Source organism: Rhinolophus hipposideros (assembly GCF_964194185.1).
Source record: "Rhinolophus hipposideros genome assembly, chromosome: 10".
Classification (NCBI taxonomy): Eukaryota; Metazoa; Chordata; class Mammalia; order Chiroptera; family Rhinolophidae; genus Rhinolophus; species Rhinolophus hipposideros.
The window spans coordinates 11265369-11285711 of record NC_138056.1 but is presented as its reverse complement, the minus strand read 5'-3'; the positions used below and the strand labels follow the sequence as shown (position 1 = coordinate 11285711).

The following is a 20343-nucleotide window of genomic DNA, read 5'->3' as shown; positions in this document are numbered from 1 at the left end:
GGGAGCCGGGGAAGGGCAGACGATGGCACCACCAGGGGGCGCCCGAGCGTCAAGGTGCACGCGGGCCAAGAGCCCGCTAATAGCGTAGAAAGGAAGATAACGGCAGAGAGAGACACGAGACACGGATGGAGAGAGAGCGAGGCAGGGAGCCACAGGACAGAAGTGAAGCGACAGAGACAGAGAGACAATGAGAGAGACAGGGAAGATAGTGACAGAAAGAGACGGACGCATAAAGGGAGGAAATGACAGGGAGGAAGGGAGGGAGCAGAGATGGAGAGCATAAAATATGAATAAGAGTGGGGGAAGAAATAGAATGAGAACGAGGGAAGAATGAGACTATGGATGGAGCAGAGAATGAATGGGAAAATTTCACCAGCATTTATACGGCGCCTACTGTATGCCGGGAGCTGCGTCGGACTCGGGGACAGACTAGAGAGGAGGAGCCAGAGAAAGGCGGCGCCGCAAGGGGTTCCTTTTTTTAGCTTTGGAGACCCACCACCCCGGCTCCCGCGCTTCCGCGGGCGGGGCCGGGCTGCGCGCAGATGGCCCTGGCTTACCGGCCGTACGCGCGGTTTCCGCAGCACAGCTCGGCCAGCGCCTCTGGGCCAAGGTCCCCGAAGCAGATCCCCCCAGGGCCCCACGCCTATGCGGCGCCGGGGCAGCCTCCGGACGCTCTGGACGGGGTCCAGGGTGATCCGCATCGCCACCTTTATCAGAGGACGGTTAGGTCACAGGTCTACTGGTATCCCAACCTCCCAACCCCCCAGACCGCTAAGAAGGATGCGAGGGTCCCTGATGAGGCCAGAATGCACTCCTCTTTAAAAGCAGCAGAAGGGGGCCGCCAGTTAGCTCAGTTCGTTAGAGGACGGAGCTCTTAACAACAAGGGGGCCGGGTGGATCCCCACATGGGCCAGTATGAGCTGCGCCCTCGCCCTCGCCCTCTACAACTAGATGGAAACAACTACTTGACTTGGAGCCAATGGGACCTGGAAAAACTTAAATAAATAAAAGTTTTTTTAATTAAAAAAAAAAGGAAATAGAAGCAGCTCAGGTGCAGCCATCGCTACCCTCCCCATCCTTGAGTCTTCTATCCCCCCGCGGAAGATGAGATATCCTCTTTAGGACACATCACACATACACATAAAAACGCGCCCATTCACATGCTACCCAAACTTGCACCCACTCGCAAATGAATCAAGGGGCATACACATACCCGGACCCAAGTACCCTGGCCACCCATCCCCAGGTTGGCTCCACCAAACTCTCACACAGCCTCACATTTCCCACCAGCGCAAACACGCACGCGGGCAGGCACTCGGCGGCCTCAACCATTCGCACACTCACGTGCCCCTTCTCCCTGCCTCCCCGGGTGTATAAAAGATACGGTGCAAGCACTCAAGAGTTACACCTGCACACGCGTCCTTGAGCGCGCGTGCACGCTTCTATGCACTCCATCTTGCACACACACACACTCTTGCATATACTACTATTCTTATACAGTCGCACACTGTCAGCGCTTGAGGTCTAGGAAAGGAAAGGAGAGCGGAATCTTGGAGCTCTCCCAGGGGACAGAAATATTGGCGACCTCGACCTTGGCGCCCGGGACGCTGCGAGAAGGGGGAGGTGACCCGAGAGCCCATCTCTGGCGGGAAAGTTGGGAGGGGGGACCTGGACACGTCTGCGGCGTTCTTTTACACTACTTCACCCCCTCTGGAAGGGATTTCTCTAGAAGCTTGGCGCCGCAAAGGCGACAGAACACAGTCCTCGGGATTCCCCAAGGAGGGGTGGGGGCCAGAATGGAGGGGGCTAAAGAGCCGCTCCCGCCTCCTGGTGGCCGGGAAGGGGTTAAGTCGGAGAGCTTGGAAGCGAGGGCGGAGCCAGCGAGTGCGGGAAGGAGTGGGGGTGGTTGGGAAGGGCTGCCTCGCTGTCCCCACTCTCCCTCGGCGCGCAGCCGGGGCGCACGGACCCACGGACTGACTGACTCTCGCGCCGCCTGAGCTGCTTGGGGCGCCGGCACTCGGCGTCGACCGCCAGCTCCAGCCCTCCCCGCCCCATTGCGCCCCGCCCTGTCCCGTCGGGGCCGATGGCTCCTCCCGAGGCCCGCAGCCCGGGGGGCGCAGGGTAGAGCGCCGCGGCCCTGCCTCACAGCCCGGGGACCCCCGGGCCCTCCCGGAGCCCCGCGGAGTCCCTGCCGTCTGTCTGGCGGGCTCAGGGAGCGAGTGGGAGCGCCCACCCCCCTCGGCCCCCTCCCCCGAGCGTCGAGACAAGATGCTGCCCGGGCTCAGGAGCCTGCTGCAAGGTAGGGAACCCAGTCCTCCGAAGGGCTGAGGGCATCCTGGGGAGGAGAGCCGCGAGCCCCGGCCCCCGGAGGGCGAGGGTGGGGCAGCTGTGGGGTGTGGGGATAGCCTGGCGAGGGGGAAAGGCTTGGCTCCGGGGCCCCGCCCCCCGGGTCCCCCCCGCCCCAGGCTGCAGGCTGGAAGAGTGCACCCGGCTCGGAGCCTGCCGGCATGTGCGGGGAGCTCGTGACCGAGGGGGACTCAGGGGGCAGGCGGACCGGGCCCGGAATGGGGGGAGGGAGGCTCAGGTTCCGCTGTCCGCTGTCCGGGCTCCACCTGCTCCTGGGGACGCTGAGGACTCGGGCCGGCTGTGGAAGCGCCGACTCAGCAACTCCTCGTGCCCCGTGCCTCAGCACTTTCCAGTCAGCTGGGAGGACAGGGGATGTGGGTAGGGGGCTGTCTGGGAGAGCAGGGGGCGCAGAGGGAAATCCAAATCCCCCTTATTGCACAGATGGAGGGCACGGGAAAGGGGACAGTTCCACAGATTGGGTAACAGCCAAGGGTGTGGGACAGAGACTGGGGGTGGGGTGCCAAAGGGGTGGGAGGGAAGAGGATAGGAGGGGGCAGACAAAGACCGAGAAAGTGGTTAGGGGAGGAGAGCAGACACGGAGGGGGAGGAGGAAGAGGAGGAAAGGTTCGACGGGAAAAGCTGGAGAGAAGTGGGACCCAGGTGAGGACTTAGGAAGAGGAAAGGAGAGGGAAGACCAGATTAGTGGAGGGGTGGAATGAAGACTAGAGACAAGCACACAGAATCTGGGCTTAGGGGTAATGGGAAAGTGCATGAGGGCTAGGACCCTGGAAGGCAAGGGGGGTGAGAAGATCAGAAACCGGAGGGAGGGGATGCTGGATAGTGCTGGAGTGCCAGGAACAAGGGAAGAGGGTCAGGATGAGTGCTAGGGTTGGGAACGGAACCGTAGGTGGGAGAGGGGCTGGGGAATGATCAGGGTGGGGATGGGGGCTGGAAAGATAGAAAGGGGAGGAGAAAGAGAAAGGGAGGGGAGAGAGGGACTGGTGGGGGGGGCTTGCTGCCTGGGGATGAGACAAAGAGGCTTCTGGTAGTCACTTCCACGTGGGAAGCCCTCCATTCCCAAAGCACCTGCCTGTCACATCCCTTCTCTCAGGGAGTGGTCGGTGGCCAGACCTGGGGCGAAAGAGCTCAGGGCCTTGTGGGATGGCTGTGAGGGGAAGAGGGGAAGACATGCAAGTGGGGTGGCAGCCTCTGAGGGTGGGCACCCTGGCTGGCTCCATGCTGCCATTTATATCTCTGGGCCCCACATCGGATCCTGCCACTACCTGCTTATTTTGGGGTGTTACATTCTGGCAGAGTGAGAAGCTGTTTGCAGCAGTCTAAAGCTCCGTCACCGTCAGTGCCTCCCCAGGCCCCTGCGTCACTGGCATCGCCACCACCTCCATTCTGCTCCTGGCTTCCACCCCCTCAGCCCCGGCCCCCTCAGCATCTGTCGGTGGGCCCCAGACCTTCCCCAGCCTTTTGGGTGTGGAGCTGTTGCTTCTCATCTGGGACCCTGTGCTCGGCCTTCAAAGCCAGAGGCCTTGACTCCCTGTCCACGGAGCACCCTTTCCTGGGGCTACTCTTACCCCCCACTCTGCCCTGTGGGTTCGCACCCTGGCTCCTGCCCTCTACCCTGGGCCCTTCTGCCTCTTCTTCAAGTTTCTTCTTTCATGGGGCCTCGGAACCAAAGTGTGGTTCCAGGGATGAGAACTTTGTTTCTGAGCGTTGGTACTCCAGAGTGATAGCCCAGCGTCCTTGACAATGGTCCCTCAGTGAACAGATACTTTTTGGCTCCGGGTACCTCAGCCTTCCGGGATGGGTACCATGTCCTGGCTTCTCTCCACTCCCTCTCCTGCTCAGTTCTGGCCAAATCTCCTGGACACTGGTCATCTCTCCTTGACTCCCAACAGCCCCCACCCCCACCAAGAGTAGCCCCAACCTGGGGCCCAGGAGAGGAAAGTGCAGAGAGCCTGGATCCCTTCCTTGTCTTGACCCTGAACAGACCCAGAGTCGTGGCTAGCCCAAGGCTGTACACTTGGGCACAATTTCTCTTCCCTCTTTACCTAGAGGGCAACGTCTCTCGCATTTAGGGGTGGTTTCTGTGGATGATATGAGGTCTCCCAAAGAAGGCCAGGGAGTCCCTTCCGACACACGCTTGTCCATTCTGGGTTCTACCTGTACTACTGCATAACCTGAGGCAATTCATTTCCTGTTTCTGAGGCTCCCAACCCTCATCTGCAAACTAGGGGCCATGATATTCATCTTATAGGGTTTCTGTTATGTTGTATTCTATGCATAAAGACATGTACAAATACAGTGCCTGGCACACAGTAGGTGCATAATAACAGATGGTTTCTGCCCATCTCTGCTGTATTCTCCCCTGCAACTCTAGCCATTACCTGCTATCTTTAGAAAAAAAAAGAAGAGGAAAGAGAGGGGATGGGGTGAGCGGAGAGGTGGGGAAGCTGTTAGAAAGGGCTTTCTTTGGCCCATATAGGAGTGGGGAGATGACATGAAGGCTTTGAGAAAAGTATTGAAGGCAGACTGTCAGATTTGTGTCAGGAGACCTGGGCTGCTCACTCAGAAACTGACCTTTCCCCTTTCCAGCCCTCAGTGGTGTTACCTGGGAAATAAGGGGTTTGCTCAGATGGCCAATGAGGTACCCCTCTTCTAGTTCTGATACCCTGTTCATCTTGCCTCAGTCTGCTGCAGATTCACAAAGGGTGGGGGGAGTGGAACCGTGGTCCTGAAGAGAGAGGGAGGACACAGGACTGAAGGGAAGGAGTGATGATGAAGAGCCCTGAAAAGGAGGGGGTAAGAAGGAGACCGTGGTGAGAAGGAAAAGGGCACAGACTGGGCAGGGAAGGAGGGCGGAGGAGGGAGAGAAAGGCACAGCTCACCAGCCCCTGCTGCCTCAGCCCAGGAGCACTCCATCCAGGCCTTGGGGCAGAGAAACCCAGAGCCCCCCACCTGCCCCTCCTCCTTTCCTCCAGTGAGAGCCGCAGCCTGAATTATGGATGAGGCTCCTTGGGTTACAGCTGCTTTAAACGGCAGTGAGGGCCAGAAATGGCAACAAAGTCACTGTTACGCAGCAGCTGTCATGGAGGGGCCAGTGCTTGGGGGCCCCTCCTCAAAGAGCCTGCAGGGAACACCATCTCGGGCTTGAGGAGGTGGGCCATGATGGGGGATATGGTGAAAGCAGGAGAGGGTGTGAGGAAAGAAGAGAGGAGACCCCCTAATATGGGCAAATAAGGGGCCAGGGAGCTGTGGGTAGGAGATGCTGGCTCCTGCCAAACTCAGCCTCCAGGCTAGAAGAGACCCTGGTGCCAGGGGAGTGGTCCCTAACTCTGGAGCACTCTGGGATTGCACATCCTTCCCTCTGTCTCTCCTGGGGTACCAGTCAGCCCTAGAGGCTGGGGGAAGAGCTCCAGTCTTCCCCAGAGCTGGCAGCCTTCAGCGCTCACACTCTTGTGAGCTTGTGGATAAGGGGTGGGATTAAGGGATCAAAGAAGGATTTGGCTCTCTCTGGTGCCAAATCCTTGGGGAAGCGAGCTCAGAGGGTGACTCTGCCAGAAAGGGAAGTGCCCTGGCTGGGCATCAGGAGAGTCCTTTCTAGTCCTTGCCCTCTTAACCACTTTGCTGTGTGACCTTGGGCAAGTCACTTGCCCTCTCTGAGCCCCAGTTGTGACCTCAGTAGAACAAGAGCTTGAACCAGATGAACCTGGAGGACCTTTCCGGCTCTGAAATCTGTTCTAAGCCCCAAACATCAGCCCTGCTGAAACCCACCCAGGGTTCCCTATCTGTTTCAACACCCCACCCCTGCCAGGTTCAGATAAGGGGTGAGAGACATGCTCCTCCACCCCACGTGGTTCTGAAAAACTCAGGAGGAGAAAGTAATCGTGAAACGCCGCACGGGGGAGGGGTGAGAAGGGCCGAGAAACGCGGAGGTGGTGTGAACGAATGGAACAGCAGCCGCTGTGTCACTGAGTATTACATCACACCCAGCCTACACACGCACGGGGCCGGCACTCACACACACGCGGGGGACAGCCTGCACACGCTCGTGCAGGCCCGTGATGCTTGTGGTGGGGCCCAAAATCGAGGAGCAGGGCGTAGCACACACATGGAGCACGGGGTCCCCTACTCTCACCTTTGTGTACCCCCACGGGAGGAGGCACACCAGGGCACCCATGTCTAGGTCACAGTTGGGATCTGTGGGTGCCACGTGCACACCCTGGCCTCAGCAGCTCTTCACGTAGTGAGCACTGGGCTCAGACACAGGCATTCACACTCAGCACTTATGGGGCACCGGGTACCATGCACAGTCATGGGTCCCTCAGTCTTCCCCCAGGTCTCTGAACCCCAGGGAGCCCCAGAACTGAGGTCCTTGGGTCCACAGCCCCAGTCTCCCTCCCCTCTGCTTTCATAGGCATAGCACACTGCTTGGGGCAGAAGACGCTCAGTGGATGACTGCTTAGCTTCTGGGGTGCAGGCTCCTCTTCTCCCCAGGCAAACCTGCCAGAAGAAACTCCCAGGAGTCATCTGGAAGTCATGATAAAGGGTACAGGTCAAAGGTAGTTCTGGCCCAGACCTTTATCAGCTGCAGTAAGGGCCAGAAGGCCAGGGGCAGGGATGGATGACATACACACCCCCAGTACAGAAATACAGGAGCCTAGACACACCTCTCTAGCCCCCTGGCCCTTGGGCCTCCCTGGACTTGCTTCTCCAACTGCATCATAAGAAGAGTGGACCACATCCAACTTTCAAGAGTTACCTTGGAAAAAAAAAAGAATTTCTAAGTGACATTGAATGAGAAGAGCCTGGGGTGTGGAATGCAGATTCCCTGGTTCTTGCCCAGGAATTCTGATTCTGCACAGGCAGGGCTGAGGAAGCTGCATTCTTTCCGGGACCCCCAGCTGATTCTGTTGCAGGTGGCTGGTGGCCCCAGTTAGAGACCCACTGCCCCCTTGTCTCTAATGCCGCTCCTGCATAGAGACACTCAGGTTCTCTGAAGGTGAAAGCTGCAGGAAGGTGTGTGTGGCTTGGGGGGTGGGGGGATGTGGTCACCAGTAGGCTCAGCAAGGTGGGACCCCAGGGCCACCAGCATGGGGCTTGGATTCACAAAGGGTCTCAATTTTGTTCTGGCTGTTCTTAAACGGGGGCGATTTTGCTCCCCTGGGACATTTGGCAATGTCTGGAGACATTTTGGTTGTCATAACCAGGGGAAGGTGTTACTGGCATCTAGTGGGATGCTAGATGCTGTTAAACACCCTAAATAGGACATCCTTTAGGTCTGTCCCCCACAACAAAGAAGGATCCGCCCAACTCTCAATACCGAGGTTGAGAAGCCTGACAATTAACATGGTCAAACCTACCAGAGTGAAAACAGGAATAAAAAGGAGACCACTCCTGAAACAACTTACAGCATACCAGTGCTTTCTACAGTGTCCTCTTGGCATTTCTCTATTTTCAGTCTACCTCAAAAAGAGCCTCCAAAAGTGGAGGTGGCCAGGGCCTCTTGCGACTCTGAGGTGCTTCACAGAATCCCTCTTCCTCGGAGCTTCAGGCTCCTGGCCGTCAGGGGAGGGTGGGCAGGCCCCTGGCTGGCACTCCTGCCCTTGCAGCCCGCCCAGAAAAGCTCCCCCCCTCTCCCTGCAGGTCCCGCCTCCGCCTGCCTCCTGCTGATGCTCCTGGCCCTGCCCCCAGCAGCCCCCAGCTGCCCCATGCTCTGTACCTGCTACTCGTCCCCGCCCACCGTGAGCTGCCAGGCCAACAACTTCTCCTCCGTGCCGCTGTCCCTGCCGCCCAGCACCCAGCGACTCTTCCTTCAGAACAACCTCATCCGCACGCTGCGGCCGGGCACCTTCGGACCCAACCTGCTCACCCTGTGGCTCTTCTCCAACAACCTCTCCACCATCTACCCGGGCACCTTCCGCCACCTGCAGGCCCTGGAGGAGCTGGACCTCGGGGACAACCGGCACCTGCGCTCTCTGGAGCCCGACACCTTCCAGGGCCTGGAGCGGCTGCAGTCGCTGCATCTGTACCGCTGCCAGCTGAGCAGCCTGCCCGGCAACATCTTCCGCGGCCTGGTCAGCCTGCAGTACCTCTACCTCCAGGAGAACAGCCTGCTCCACCTACAGGTGAGCCGCCCACCCGGCGCGCGCGCACGCACACAGGGTCCTCTGCGGCTTTCCTCTCCGCTCCTCTGTCCCCGTGTGGGTCCCTCCTCTCTCCCCAGGCCACCCTTCCTCCCTCAGCCTCTCGGCATCTCTCTCCATTTCTCTGTCCTTGTTCTAGGAGTGTCCCTCTCACTTTCTCCCGAGGGTGCTTCTTTATTTTGTCTCTTCTATCTTCCCGTGTCAGTCGGTCTGTTTATGCCTGTTGGGTTCCCTCGCTGCCTCTCTCTCTCTCATTCCCCAACCCCTATGTTCCCCCTTCTGCCCCTGTCTGTCTGTCTGTCTGTCCCTTTCTGTCCCTCTCTCACTAACTTGCCTCCCCCATGTCTTCTGCCTCTTCTGTCTGTCTCCCTTCACACACCCACTCCTCACACACACCCATGTCTTTCTGGGTGTACGTAAGTGTTTCTTTCTGTGATCTTCTCCTTTCCCCCTTGTTTGCCTTCAGGGGGCTCTGCCTTTCCCCTGGCACCCTGGCTTTTCTCACCCACCCCCATGCCCTCCCACTTCAGGGAAAGGTGGGGCAAGAGGGCAGAGCCACTGCAGCTGGGGTCCCACAGATGGCTCCGAGTCTCTCCAACTCACTGGATAATGGGACAAGGGGAAACCCTACCCTTTCTAGATTTCCAGTCCCCAAACCTGTTGTTGTCTCAGCGAAAGGGAAGAAATGGGGTGGGGGGGAAAGGGTAAATAGCTGTTAAATAGCTAGAAGAGGGATGCTCTGAAAATGGAAGGAATAACAGTAATTGCTATTTATTGTTATTATTATTGATCTAAATGTTGTTTATTGTTGTTGTTAAGCTGACTGTTTGACAGTCAAATCCTCCCATTCTATTTCCCCAGGAAGCAATAACACACCCTCCAAACCAGTCTGGGAGAAAACCCTCCCTGGCCTCCACAGCCTCTGGCTGGAAGGAGGCCAGGATATCCAAATTCTCCCGTCTCCCCACGGAGACCTGGAAAGCACTTCCTCCTCCCACTCAGGTGGGTGCCTAGCTGGTCACCAATGTGCTGATTTGAAAATCAGGTCAGAGTCGATGCTGATAGCGATAATAACGATAGCAATAATAATTTAACAAACACGCGTTGTGCACCCACTATGGGCTAGGTGCTGAGAATACAGCAGTTAACACAACAGGCAGCTCTCGGCCTGCACAGAGATAGCCCGCTAACGGGAGAAACAGGAAGTAAAATACAGCAGTTCTCCCGCATCCACCGGGGCACATTCCACGACTCCCAGTGGAGGCTTGAAATCACAGATAGTATGAAACCCTGTGTGTACTATGTTTTCCCTATGCATACACACCTATAATAAAGTTTAATTTATAAATTAGGCACAGTAAGAGAGTAACAATAACTAATAATAAAATAGAACAATTCTAACAACATACTGTCATAAAAGTGATGTGAAGACTTTGGGGCCAGTATTAAGCAAAATGAGGGTGACTTGCACGATGGCAGTTGATCTGATAACCGACGTGGCTATTAAGTGACTAATGGAAGGGGAGACTATGCAGCATGGAGAGTGTGAAGCATGGACGGTTGAAGCATGGAGTCGCTGCGCACTCTGTCTGGGCGGGATGGTACAAGATTTCATCATGCTACTCAGAACAGCATGGAATTTAAAACTTACGAATTATTTCTGGAATTTTTCCATTTAACATTTTCAGACTGTGGTTAACCGCGGGTTACTGAAACCATGGAAAGCAAAACCGTGGATAAGGGAGGGCTACTGCACATAGTATGTTTCAAAAATATGTCGTGGTTATGATTGCATCAATAATGATAATAGTAGCACAACCACTCAGCAGGTACACTATATGTTGGGCGCTGTGCTAAGGACTTTACAGGTATCAACTCTGCTATTTACAAATGTGTGACATTTTTTGATCCCCCTGAGCCTCAGTTTTTCTGTCTGTAAAATGGGGGTAGCACCAGCACCTGCCTCCAAGGGATTTCACAAGTGTATAATTTGTAAAGCACTTAGAATAGTGTTTGGCATATGACAAGGACTATATAAATGCTTGTTAAAATACTATTTTAAAAAGAGAAACAAGCCTTATTTAACAATGGTCTCGGTGAAATGGCCCATCTCGAATCTCATCCTGGAGATTTGGATCAACTTCAAGGATGATACTGAGGCTATGGGTGGGTACCAGAACACTCCCTCCCTTTTCTTTCCTTCCTAAATGTACGTAGCACCTCATGGTTTCAGAAGCACGCTCAGTCACCTCATCTCATTTCTACAGCCCCGTCGGGAGATATTTGCACCTCCTCACAGATGAGGAAGATGAGGCTGAGGGTCCCAAGACTTTGTAGATAGATATAAGTAAGGCCTCTACACATGAAGTCTCTTAAACAATTGTGCATGTAACTGGGGCTCACGTGTTCTCACCATCACGTTGAACCTCACAACAGCCTGGCAACAGGGACAGTTAGAGGCAGTAGGAACACGGAATGAAGTGCCTGGGGCCACACAACCAGGAAGAGCTGGGTGGAGTGAGCCGGCGTGGGCTGAGGACCTTTCAGGCCGTGTGCATCGCTCTCCTCCAGAGTCTGTCTGGGTGGAGGGGGATGGTCCACACAAATACAGCAGCGTGGGCTCATTTTGGAGTCTACCAGACATAGGTTCACATCCTGGCTCTTATGACGACTTTGGCCAACTTACCAAACCTCTTTCAATCGCCATTGCCTCATCTATAAAATGGCAATCCTGATACTACTTAATAATGATACTTACTAAGAAGTTTTGTGAGGACCCAGATTTGGCACAGGGCCACCCTCGCTGTATGGGCGCTATGGTCACTGTTATTACTACCAATAGTACGACCACTGAGACCCTGGCCTCCTTATCACTCTTAGTTGTTCAGAATGAGAAATCTGAGCTAAGAGGGCCCGAGCTTGAAGCCCTGCTCTGCTATTTGTTGACTTATTTAACTTTAAGCACATTGCCTCTCCTCTCTAAACCTCAGTTTCCTCCTCTTTAAAATGGGAATAGTAAAACTACCTTCCACAAAGAATGGCAGTAAAGAGTGAGTTTGTGTATATAAAGCACATAGTGCAGTGCTGAATAAGTCATGTCATTATGACTTGATTGTCCATTGACTCTCAGGCCAGGGCCTGGGGATAGGCAAGTCCTGGGCAAAGGGGTCCTCGAGTGGACGTTGGGGTTTCCTGAAATGGGAAGTGTTTGTTCTGCACACCCCTAGCATGAATGGTACAGGGCACCATGGGAAGGAAGCATCTTCTCACCTGGCCCTTCTTAGAAAAGAAAGACACAGCCTCTGCCTGTGAACTACCTGCAGGAACTAGGCTGGGAGGTGCCACAGGCAGGTGAAAAAGACATGTGGGCTGGGGTGAGATCCACAGAAGCAGGTGTGGCCCGCTGTAGAACTGGGCCTGCCCTGAAAGGGGTGTTTCGGAGGAGGCTAGAGGACCACAGCTTTGCAGGATGAGGAGGGTGGAAATGGAAATGGGGTGGGGTGGAGGTTCTCACAGACTGTCTTCTGTGTGCCAGGCACTGGGCCAGGTGGGTTCCTGCATCAGCAGACATTTGTTGACAACTTACTACATGCCAGGCAGTGTTCTGGGTGCCAGGGACTCAGGAGTGAACAAAAACAGTGTCTCTGCTGTCCTGGAGCGAATTTCCTACTTGAGTGGAACCTAGAGTCACCCGTTCTCCCTTTTAACCCTCACAGCAGCCTGCATGGTGTATAAGAGCAGTCTTTATACTCAGGCAGATCTGAGTTTGAATGCCAGTCCCACCTCCGATTTGCTCTGTGGCCTTGGGCAAGTTACTTAACCACTTTAAGCCTCAATGGACCCATCCGTAAAATGGGGGAAATGACCTGTATCTTGGGGGTTTGTTATGAAGATTAAGAGGGATGGAAAGGGTTCCGCACGATGTCTGGTTCAGAGTAAGCATCATTTTCCCCATTTAACGGCTGAGGACACTGAATCGCAGTGAAGTTAAGGCACTAGTCCAAGGTCACCCAATTAGTAAGGGGCACAGCTTAGAGTTGGCCCAGGTCTGTCTGACTTAAGTGCAGCTGTTAAGAGCGCTGTCTCCAGAGTTCATATCCGCATTTCACCACCTATTAGCTGTTTAACCCTAGGCAGTCGCTTGCCTTCTCTGAACCTCCCAATCCTAATCTCTGATAGTGGGGGTAACATTATCTGCTTCATAAGGTTGTGACGATCAGGTTACTACGTGGGACATGTGTAGCACAGAGCTTGGCCTGTGGTGAAAGCTCAGAGATTCAACTGCTTGCCAATGCTGACATGAACCATGACGATGGCACCTGGCATAGACTGGGGAGCCCTGTGAGTGGGGGTGCCCGGCACAACCTAGACACTCAATACAGCTTTGTTGAATGAATGAGGTACATTCCAGGACTCACTCACTCATAAATATCAGATGAGAATGGATCATAATGATGAACTATCTCAAGTCCCTTGTTTCACAGATAAAAAACAGACTCAGAGAGGTGCCTGGAGCTGCCCACAGTCACACAGTCCAGCAGCTAGTGCCAAAAAAACTAGCTTGGGAGGTGGGAAAGAGGCAAGGTTAAGAACAGGATGCTGTCCGGGGAAAGGGGGCAGGGAGGCTGCCTTGAGATTCCATATGGATGCAGAGAGCTGTGAACTGGCTGGGGGAGGTGAGGGAAATGTGGTTTTGGAAATGGAAGATGACTTTAGCAGCCGTGCTCAGCCCAGAGGGAGGGGATGATGGGGCGGGTGGTGGGGGAGGGCCAGGGCTGTGAAAGTCAAGAGCTTATTAATGCACAGAGAACAGTTTTAACAGTGGAGAGAGGAGGAAGGAGGATTTGAGAGCTGCAGCCGAGGAAGTGGCAACAGGATCTGGCAACAGCTTGGATGCAGGGAGGGGGAATGGACCCCGGGGCTGAGGCTCAGAGAGGAAAGGAGCAGGACTGTTGCAGAGGGAAAAAAGGGAAGGACGGGAGGTTGGAATCAAGAAATTCTGTAGCCCCAAAATTGGGGGTGTGGGCCAATGAGCCTGACTTCCCTAGGGGCTCTGCATCTTTGGTCTTCCCTTTCTAACCTCCCCAAGTCCCAAGGTGCCATTATCTGTGCTTCCCCTCTACTCACCCACCCCATTTGATCCCCTGACCACGGGGTCTCTGGGTGTGTCCTACTCTTACTGATACTTCATAAAAAAGACAAACACCAACTAGGAAGGGACTCAGAGCCCACTCCCTGGGTGGCCCAGAAAGAGAAGGACAAGGGCACCAAGCCAAGTTGGGCCAGGCAAAGGCCACAGAGGTGTAGGAAGCCCGGCAGAGACCGGGCGTGGGCATGAGTGGGGGGTGGCACAGGGGGCCAAGAATGCTGGTGTCAGAGGCAGCCCGAGAAGGTTGAGGGGGACGGATCTCAATGTGGCCAAGAGAAGGGTTCTTGGCAGGCTCAGTTCCTGTAGCGGAGAGGGCGGAAGCCAGATGGGAGGGGGCGAAAACACGCAGGAGCACAGGAAGGTGGAGGCTGTGGGTGTGGGCTGGGAGTCAAGGCCCTCCCCCCACCTGAGGGCCTGTGACCAGGCTCCTGGGTCGGCTGGGGGGATCATGTCCCCACAGGGAAGGTGGAGAGCCAAGACCAGGAAACAGGACCCCAGGGTGAGCGGGCTTGAGTATAGAGGATGCTTACGTCCCTGAGAACCAGACTTCCTGGGCCTACTGACCACCATGATGTCCTGTATCACTGCGTGAGGACCTCAGTCCTGGGGCTCTGGTGCCCTCTCTGCCAAGCCCTCCGTCTCTCTTGGTCTCAGTGCACTCCTCTGTAAAAAGTGGACTGGGCTGGTGGACCCAGAGCACTCACTCCCCTCTAGCTGATCATCACCAATACTTTGGTGAGCTGGTTAAAATGCTGGTCCTGCCCCTGCCCCCTCCCACCCACACCCCCATCATTCTTAACCACACAGTCCAGGGTCCTTCCAGCATTAACACTGCCTGATTTGGGGACTCCCCAGGCCCAGACAAGTGGGACAGCCCCTCTAAAGGGGACAGTGATGCAGGAAATCTGGCAGCAGGCTTCCATCCCTCCCCCCACCCCACCCCCAGCTGCTTCTGGGGGGAGGGGGTGGTGGAGCTGACGCGTGGTCCCCTTAATATCCCAGCTTAGGAGCAGAACTTTTGGACCTCTGGGAGCTCCTCTGTCCCTCTGTCAGAACAAAAGGGATGTCGGTTATCTAGCTGAGTCCCTATTGTCATAATCACCATTTCGTGATGGTGACCTATGTGCCCACCAGGTACTGTATTCTTACAGCATGATCTCATCTAACCCTCCCTCAGCCAGCTTGTGGGGGGGTGAGGGGGGGTTTCTCTGAGTTACACAGACAGAGGAAATTGAGGCTCTAGGAGGCTCAATGACTTGTCAGAAGTGACACAACTGGGAAGAGGGCAAGGTGGACTGGCACCAGGGCCGTGACCCCTGAGCCCGTGGGCTTCATCCCTGGCCCGACTCCCGGTGTGCCAGGCACTGTGCCCAACATTTCACCATCTGTTCTGTATGAGGATCATCTTCTTTAATCCTCAGGACAAACCCCTGAGGAGGTCTGCTCACCCCCATTTTATAGATGAGGCAACAGGCTTAGTGAGATTAATGGCCAACACGTAGAATGCCTTCCCCACGGCAACCTGTTCTAAGGCCTTCATACATGTTGCTTCACTGCATCTCCACATTTTACAGATGAACAAACTGAGTCACAGGATATTCAAGGTGGCACAGCCAGTTAATGACAGATCAGGATTTGAAATGAGGAAGGCAGGCTCCCCAGTGTGCATGCTTAACCAAACTTCTCCTCCTCCAAGTGCGGTGCTTTGAACAGCAGTGAGCATCACCTGGGATCCTGTAAACACACACAGCTGCTCAGGCCTCACTTGCTGCACACAAACTGCTAGCAGCACTCAGGGATGTGCAGGGGGTTCTGATGCACCCTAAAGTTGAAGACCCACTGACTTCAGTTATACTGCTTTTCCCACAGTAACTTCTAACTAGGTTCCAGGCAGGATTCAAACCCAGGACTCGGAAAAGGAAAGGTCAAATACTTTCTACTCTCCCTCAATGCTCTGCTTCCTTCGCCAGCTCCCGGCCCTAGGGGAGAAATCCCCACCTGTCTCACGACCACCGTCTTCTTCTCTCCCCATACTTCTCCCCGCCCCCCCCAGGATGACCTGTTCGCGGACCTGGCCAACCTGAGCCACCTCTTCCTGCACGGGAACCGCCTGCGGCTGCTGACGGAGCACGTGTTCCGCGGCCTGGGCGGCCTGGACCGGCTGCTGCTGCACGGGAACCGGCTGCAGGGCGTGCACCGCGCGGCCTTCCGCGGCCTCAGCCGTCTCACCATCCTCTACCTGTTCAACAACAGCCTGGCCTCGCTGCCTGGGGAGGCGCTGGCCGACCTGCCGGCGCTCGAGTTCCTGCGGCTCAACGCCAACCCCTGGGCGTGCGACTGCCGCGCGCGGCCGCTCTGGGCGTGGTTCCAGCGCGCGCGCGTGTCCAGCTCCGACGTGACCTGCGCCACGCCCCCGGAGCGCCAGGGCCGGGACCTGCGCGCGCTCCGGGAGGCCGACTTCCAGACCTGCCCGCCCGCGGCGCCCACGCGGCCCGGCAGCCGCGCCCGCGGCAACAGCTCCTCCAACCACCTGTACGGGGTGGCCGAGGCCGGGGCACCCCCCGCCGACCCCTCCACCCTCTACCGAGACCTGCCCGCCGAAGACCCGCGGGGGCGCCAGGGCGGGGACGCGCCCACTGAGGACGACTACTGGGGGGGCTACGAGGGCGAGGACCGGCGAGGGGAGCAGACGTGCCCCGGCGCCGCCTGCCAGGCGCCCCCGGACTCCCGCGGCCCGGCGCTGTCGGCCGGGCTCCCCACCGCCCTGCTTTGCCTCCTGCTCCTGGCGCCCCACCACCTCTGACTGCGGTGCTGAGACTGCACGGGCCACGTGGCCTCCCGCCCCAGCCCCAGCCCCCAGCTGCGGCCGGGCCCAATCCCCGCCCCTGGCCTTGCTGCCTTCCTTTCCTCTCCGGCTCCTCTCTGCCCTGGGACCAGGCCACCTCTTCCTGCCACCCGAGCTGCTGGCTTAAGGCGGCTCCAAGAGGGCGTGTCTGGTGGCTCAGCCCGATTCTCCCCAACTCTGGCCATTAATTCGTTCCCATCCCAAGGCTGGGGTGGGGCACCCCAGACAGCTGCTGACCCCCTTCTCCCAGTGCCCACAGCGGACTCGAGAGGAACTCTTGTCTGCAAAACATCTTCCACCAGCAGAGCCTTCGGAAACTTCGGGAAGGGAGCCCCACCCAGGAGCCCTGTGGATGGATGCGCAGCCGGGCCAGGCTGCCCCTAGGCCCCTGCTTCTCCTAGCCCCCCTCAACCTCCCGACACTGGAGGAATACTTTTCTCCTAAGTCTACCCTGGACACTTTCTCGGGTGCCTGAAGAGAACTTTTCTCTCCACGAGGCCCCTGTGTGGTGAAGATCAACAGACATTGTTTGGGAAAAAAATTTATTAAAAATTCTATTATTTTAACTTCTTCTGCAAGAATTGTTGACTCAGGACCTCAAAAGTGGGAGGAGGGCTTAGAACTATCAGGATTTTAGAGCCAGAAGGGTTAGAGAAAAGGAGAGGCCAGTCTCTGCCAGCAAAGCACTTCTTGCTGCTCCCCCCATGACCAGAAGCTGCAGCCTGGGGAAGAGGGGTGTGACCCAGGAGTCCCAGGCAGGCGGAGTGAAACCTGACAGCTAAGATGGGTGCTGACAGCACCTCAGCTCCTCATGGGTCTAGGAGGAGAAGCCAGCCCTGAGTTGTCCGATGCTTGAGGAGCTAAGCCTGGGGAAGGTCTTCAGTCTGGCTGATGGCTTCCTCCCAGGCCCTGACCCTTCAGGAAAGCAGAGCAGATCCCATGTTCTCCTGCAAGGAGGAGTCACATAGCCATCCATGGTCACAACCAGTCCAGACATGGCTTTGGGCAAATCTGATAAAGGAACCTCATCCTCAGGGAATCAGCCGGACACCAGAGCAAATACCTCAACAAGCAGAACCTAAGGTTGGATTTCAGCTCACAGTGGGCCCCTCTGCTGAGTGCCCTAGTGCAGGGTCCAGCCTGCACAGCTGTACATAGCAACCCTGTAGACAAATGATCTCTTTCCCTTGTCTCCCGTGGAATAGGAGGCACCAGGAATGGACCAGATCAGAGAAGCAGTTCTCTAGGAAGGTGAGAGGAGAGACCAAGGAGCGAGGGTGTCCAGGGCAACAAGAATCCCAAGTTGGGGTGCCTTGCTGGCTCGAGGCATGATCAAAAGCTCCATCTTTCCAGTGTCTGGAGGAGAGGCTGGGGAAAGGGAAGAGCTTGGGCTAAGAAGGACCTGGGATGGAGGTTACGGGTGAGTCTCATCAGACAGAAGCAACTGGGGAGAAGTTTCATGGTTTATATTTAGGGTTAAGAATCTAACTTGGGAGATGGGAATGGAAAGAGAGAGGACATGGATTCCAGGGCTCATGGAGGAGGGATGCTGAGATTCTGTGACTCAGGCCAGGCGAGTCAGAAGGATGGTGAGAAGAGGAAGCAGAAATGGGAAGGCATCAACATCTAAGGCCTAAGGCAGGTGGACTTTGGATAAAGGTATGGGGCGAATAGGGGATCGTGAAAGCAACTAGTCAGGAACCAGGGAGCTCTGAGGCTGGGGTCTCACAGGGACCTATGTTAGGCTGCCCTTGAGAAGGCTAGTGGGTGGACTAGGGGGTCAGCCAGACAAGAGCTCTGATGGAGGAGGGGCTGCTGCAGTCTGGGCAGGGGGAGGGAGGATGCTGGTAAATCAGCAGCAGGCTGTCCAGGTCACAGAATTATCGTTGTGAAATATTCATGGGCCTTCGGTCTAGATGCTATTTCAGAACAGTGAAAGCAAGAGGAGTGTGTGAGCCTTAGGAAGAAGCCTACAGCGATGCTGCTTCCCACCCCCCCACCCCCACCAGCCCAGAGAGACCCACTGATGCCCATCACGTGCACACCCAAGCTTGCACGCTCTCTCACACATATTCCCACAAAGCGGGGCTACAGAGCACGTGCAGGCACACCAACACCCACAGGTCCCACAAACAGGATCCCATACAGAGACCACCCCCAGACATCTTACATACAGATCCCCCAGCCTCTCCAAAGCCCCCAGATTCACAACCTTGAGCCACACACTCTGAAATTAGAGGGGCTTTCAAGGCCATCCAGTCCAACCCCCATCAATGTTCTGGGGAAACCAAGGCCCAAAGAGGAGAAGGGACATGTCCAAGACTGCCCATCCCTGAAAAAAACAAAACCCATTCACCTCCGGCATTCTGTGGATGTACCCACATTTTGCATTCTCTTGTCTGCCTGACACCCAACCTAAATGTAGTTAACTCCTCCCTTCTCTAATCTCCTATATCTACTCACATGCCCCATCCCCCCTCCCAGCCCCAATCTATTCCTTTCCATTCCCCCAGTCACCTAACCTGCTCCATCTCCTCATTACCTCATGCCTAGAACATAGAAGAAAATAGCAATAACCTCCTCTCTGGTTTTCCTGCGTTTAATCTCTCTCCCTCCCACCCAGCCTGTTCATGACAGCCAGATTCAGGCTGACCAAAATTTGCATTATGTCATTATGTTACTCAGGAACCTACATGGCTCCCTATTGCCTACAGGTTGAAGATAAAACACCTCTGTAAGCAAAACATCAAAGATCCTTCAGAGTCTGGTACCAATGGCCTTTCTAGCTTTTTCTCTCATAGCCTCATCTCAATCCTCAACTCCCCCTACAATGATAGTATTATGCTGGTCATCCATTATTATGCATTTGAAACCTATAACTTACCTTGAACTCTCCCTAAAGTTTCTCAATTGCCCCCAAATTAGGAACCTCTCCCCCTCTCCTCAGATAACAGACTCCAGAGCCCTCTCCCAAGGCCAAAACTGCATCTCTGTGACCTTGTCAATGGGGATTCTTTTTTTTGCGGGGGGAGGGATTCTTTTACTGTTTGTCAAAGCTGCAAGGAGAGGCTCAAAGGGGCTGCCTCCAAGCAGATGGCTGCCCCCCACTGGCCATCTTGGGAATCACAGCCAGGCTTCAGTTATCCTAAATTGAGAGTGAGCAACTACATGGGGACAGGAATAGAAGGACACTAGGTGACATGGATTATAAACCTTTAAGCCTCCAAGGTTCTTACACTAGGAGTGGGGGGAGCTCCCTAATCCATGAGAGAACCCCTCGCCTATGAAATACAAAGACTTGGGGCTTCCAGGACACTGCTGAAAGGAAATTCACCCACCAGGCTATGAGAGGCCACAAAGCCAGGGACAGTCCAGGTGGCAGGCCCAAGGTCCAGTTGGGGTCAAGTTTCTACATGAATTTTTAATGATTCCAGCCAGACCTGTCAGATGTTCCGAAACCTGAGCATCTCTTTTCATCTCTGTACATGATGCCCTTCCCCATTCCCATTGCCCCTGGGAGTAAGGCAGGGAGGGCAGGCCTGGAACAGCTATCTAGAGGCCTCAGGAGAAATGATTGTGGGGAAACAGAAGGATGAATGACTGTGTTATTCTCCCACTTACTGTGTGACATTGAGCAAGCTCCTTAACCTCTCTGAACATGTGTTTCCGTTTACTTTCTTTTTTTTCATTTGTAACCTGGAGGCAATAGCCTATCTAAATTGAGTTGTTGTAGAAAGTAAGTGCATAGCCCATGGAAAGGTGACCTACATGATTGTGGTTATTATCTTTCCACAAGTCCTGCCTCCCTCCTTCTGTTTTCTTCCAACCCCAGAGGTGCCTCTGCC

At 55.4% G+C, this 20343-nt stretch overlaps 1 protein-coding gene across 1 annotated transcript; it reads left to right on the top strand.

The window, feature by feature from the left end:
• Positions 1 to 1885: 1885 nt before the first annotated feature.
• On the top strand, positions 1886 to 17064 carry RTN4RL2 (reticulon 4 receptor like 2). The gene is made up of 3 exons (XM_081064640.1): positions 1886 to 2299; positions 8005 to 8486; positions 15707 to 17064. The coding sequence occupies exons 1-3, from the start codon at positions 2269 to 2271 to the stop codon at positions 16454 to 16456; spliced, it is 1263 nt and encodes a 420-aa protein (XP_080920766.1). The 5' UTR covers positions 1886 to 2268; the 3' UTR covers positions 16457 to 17064.
• The last annotated feature ends 3279 nt before the right edge of the window (positions 17065 to 20343 follow it).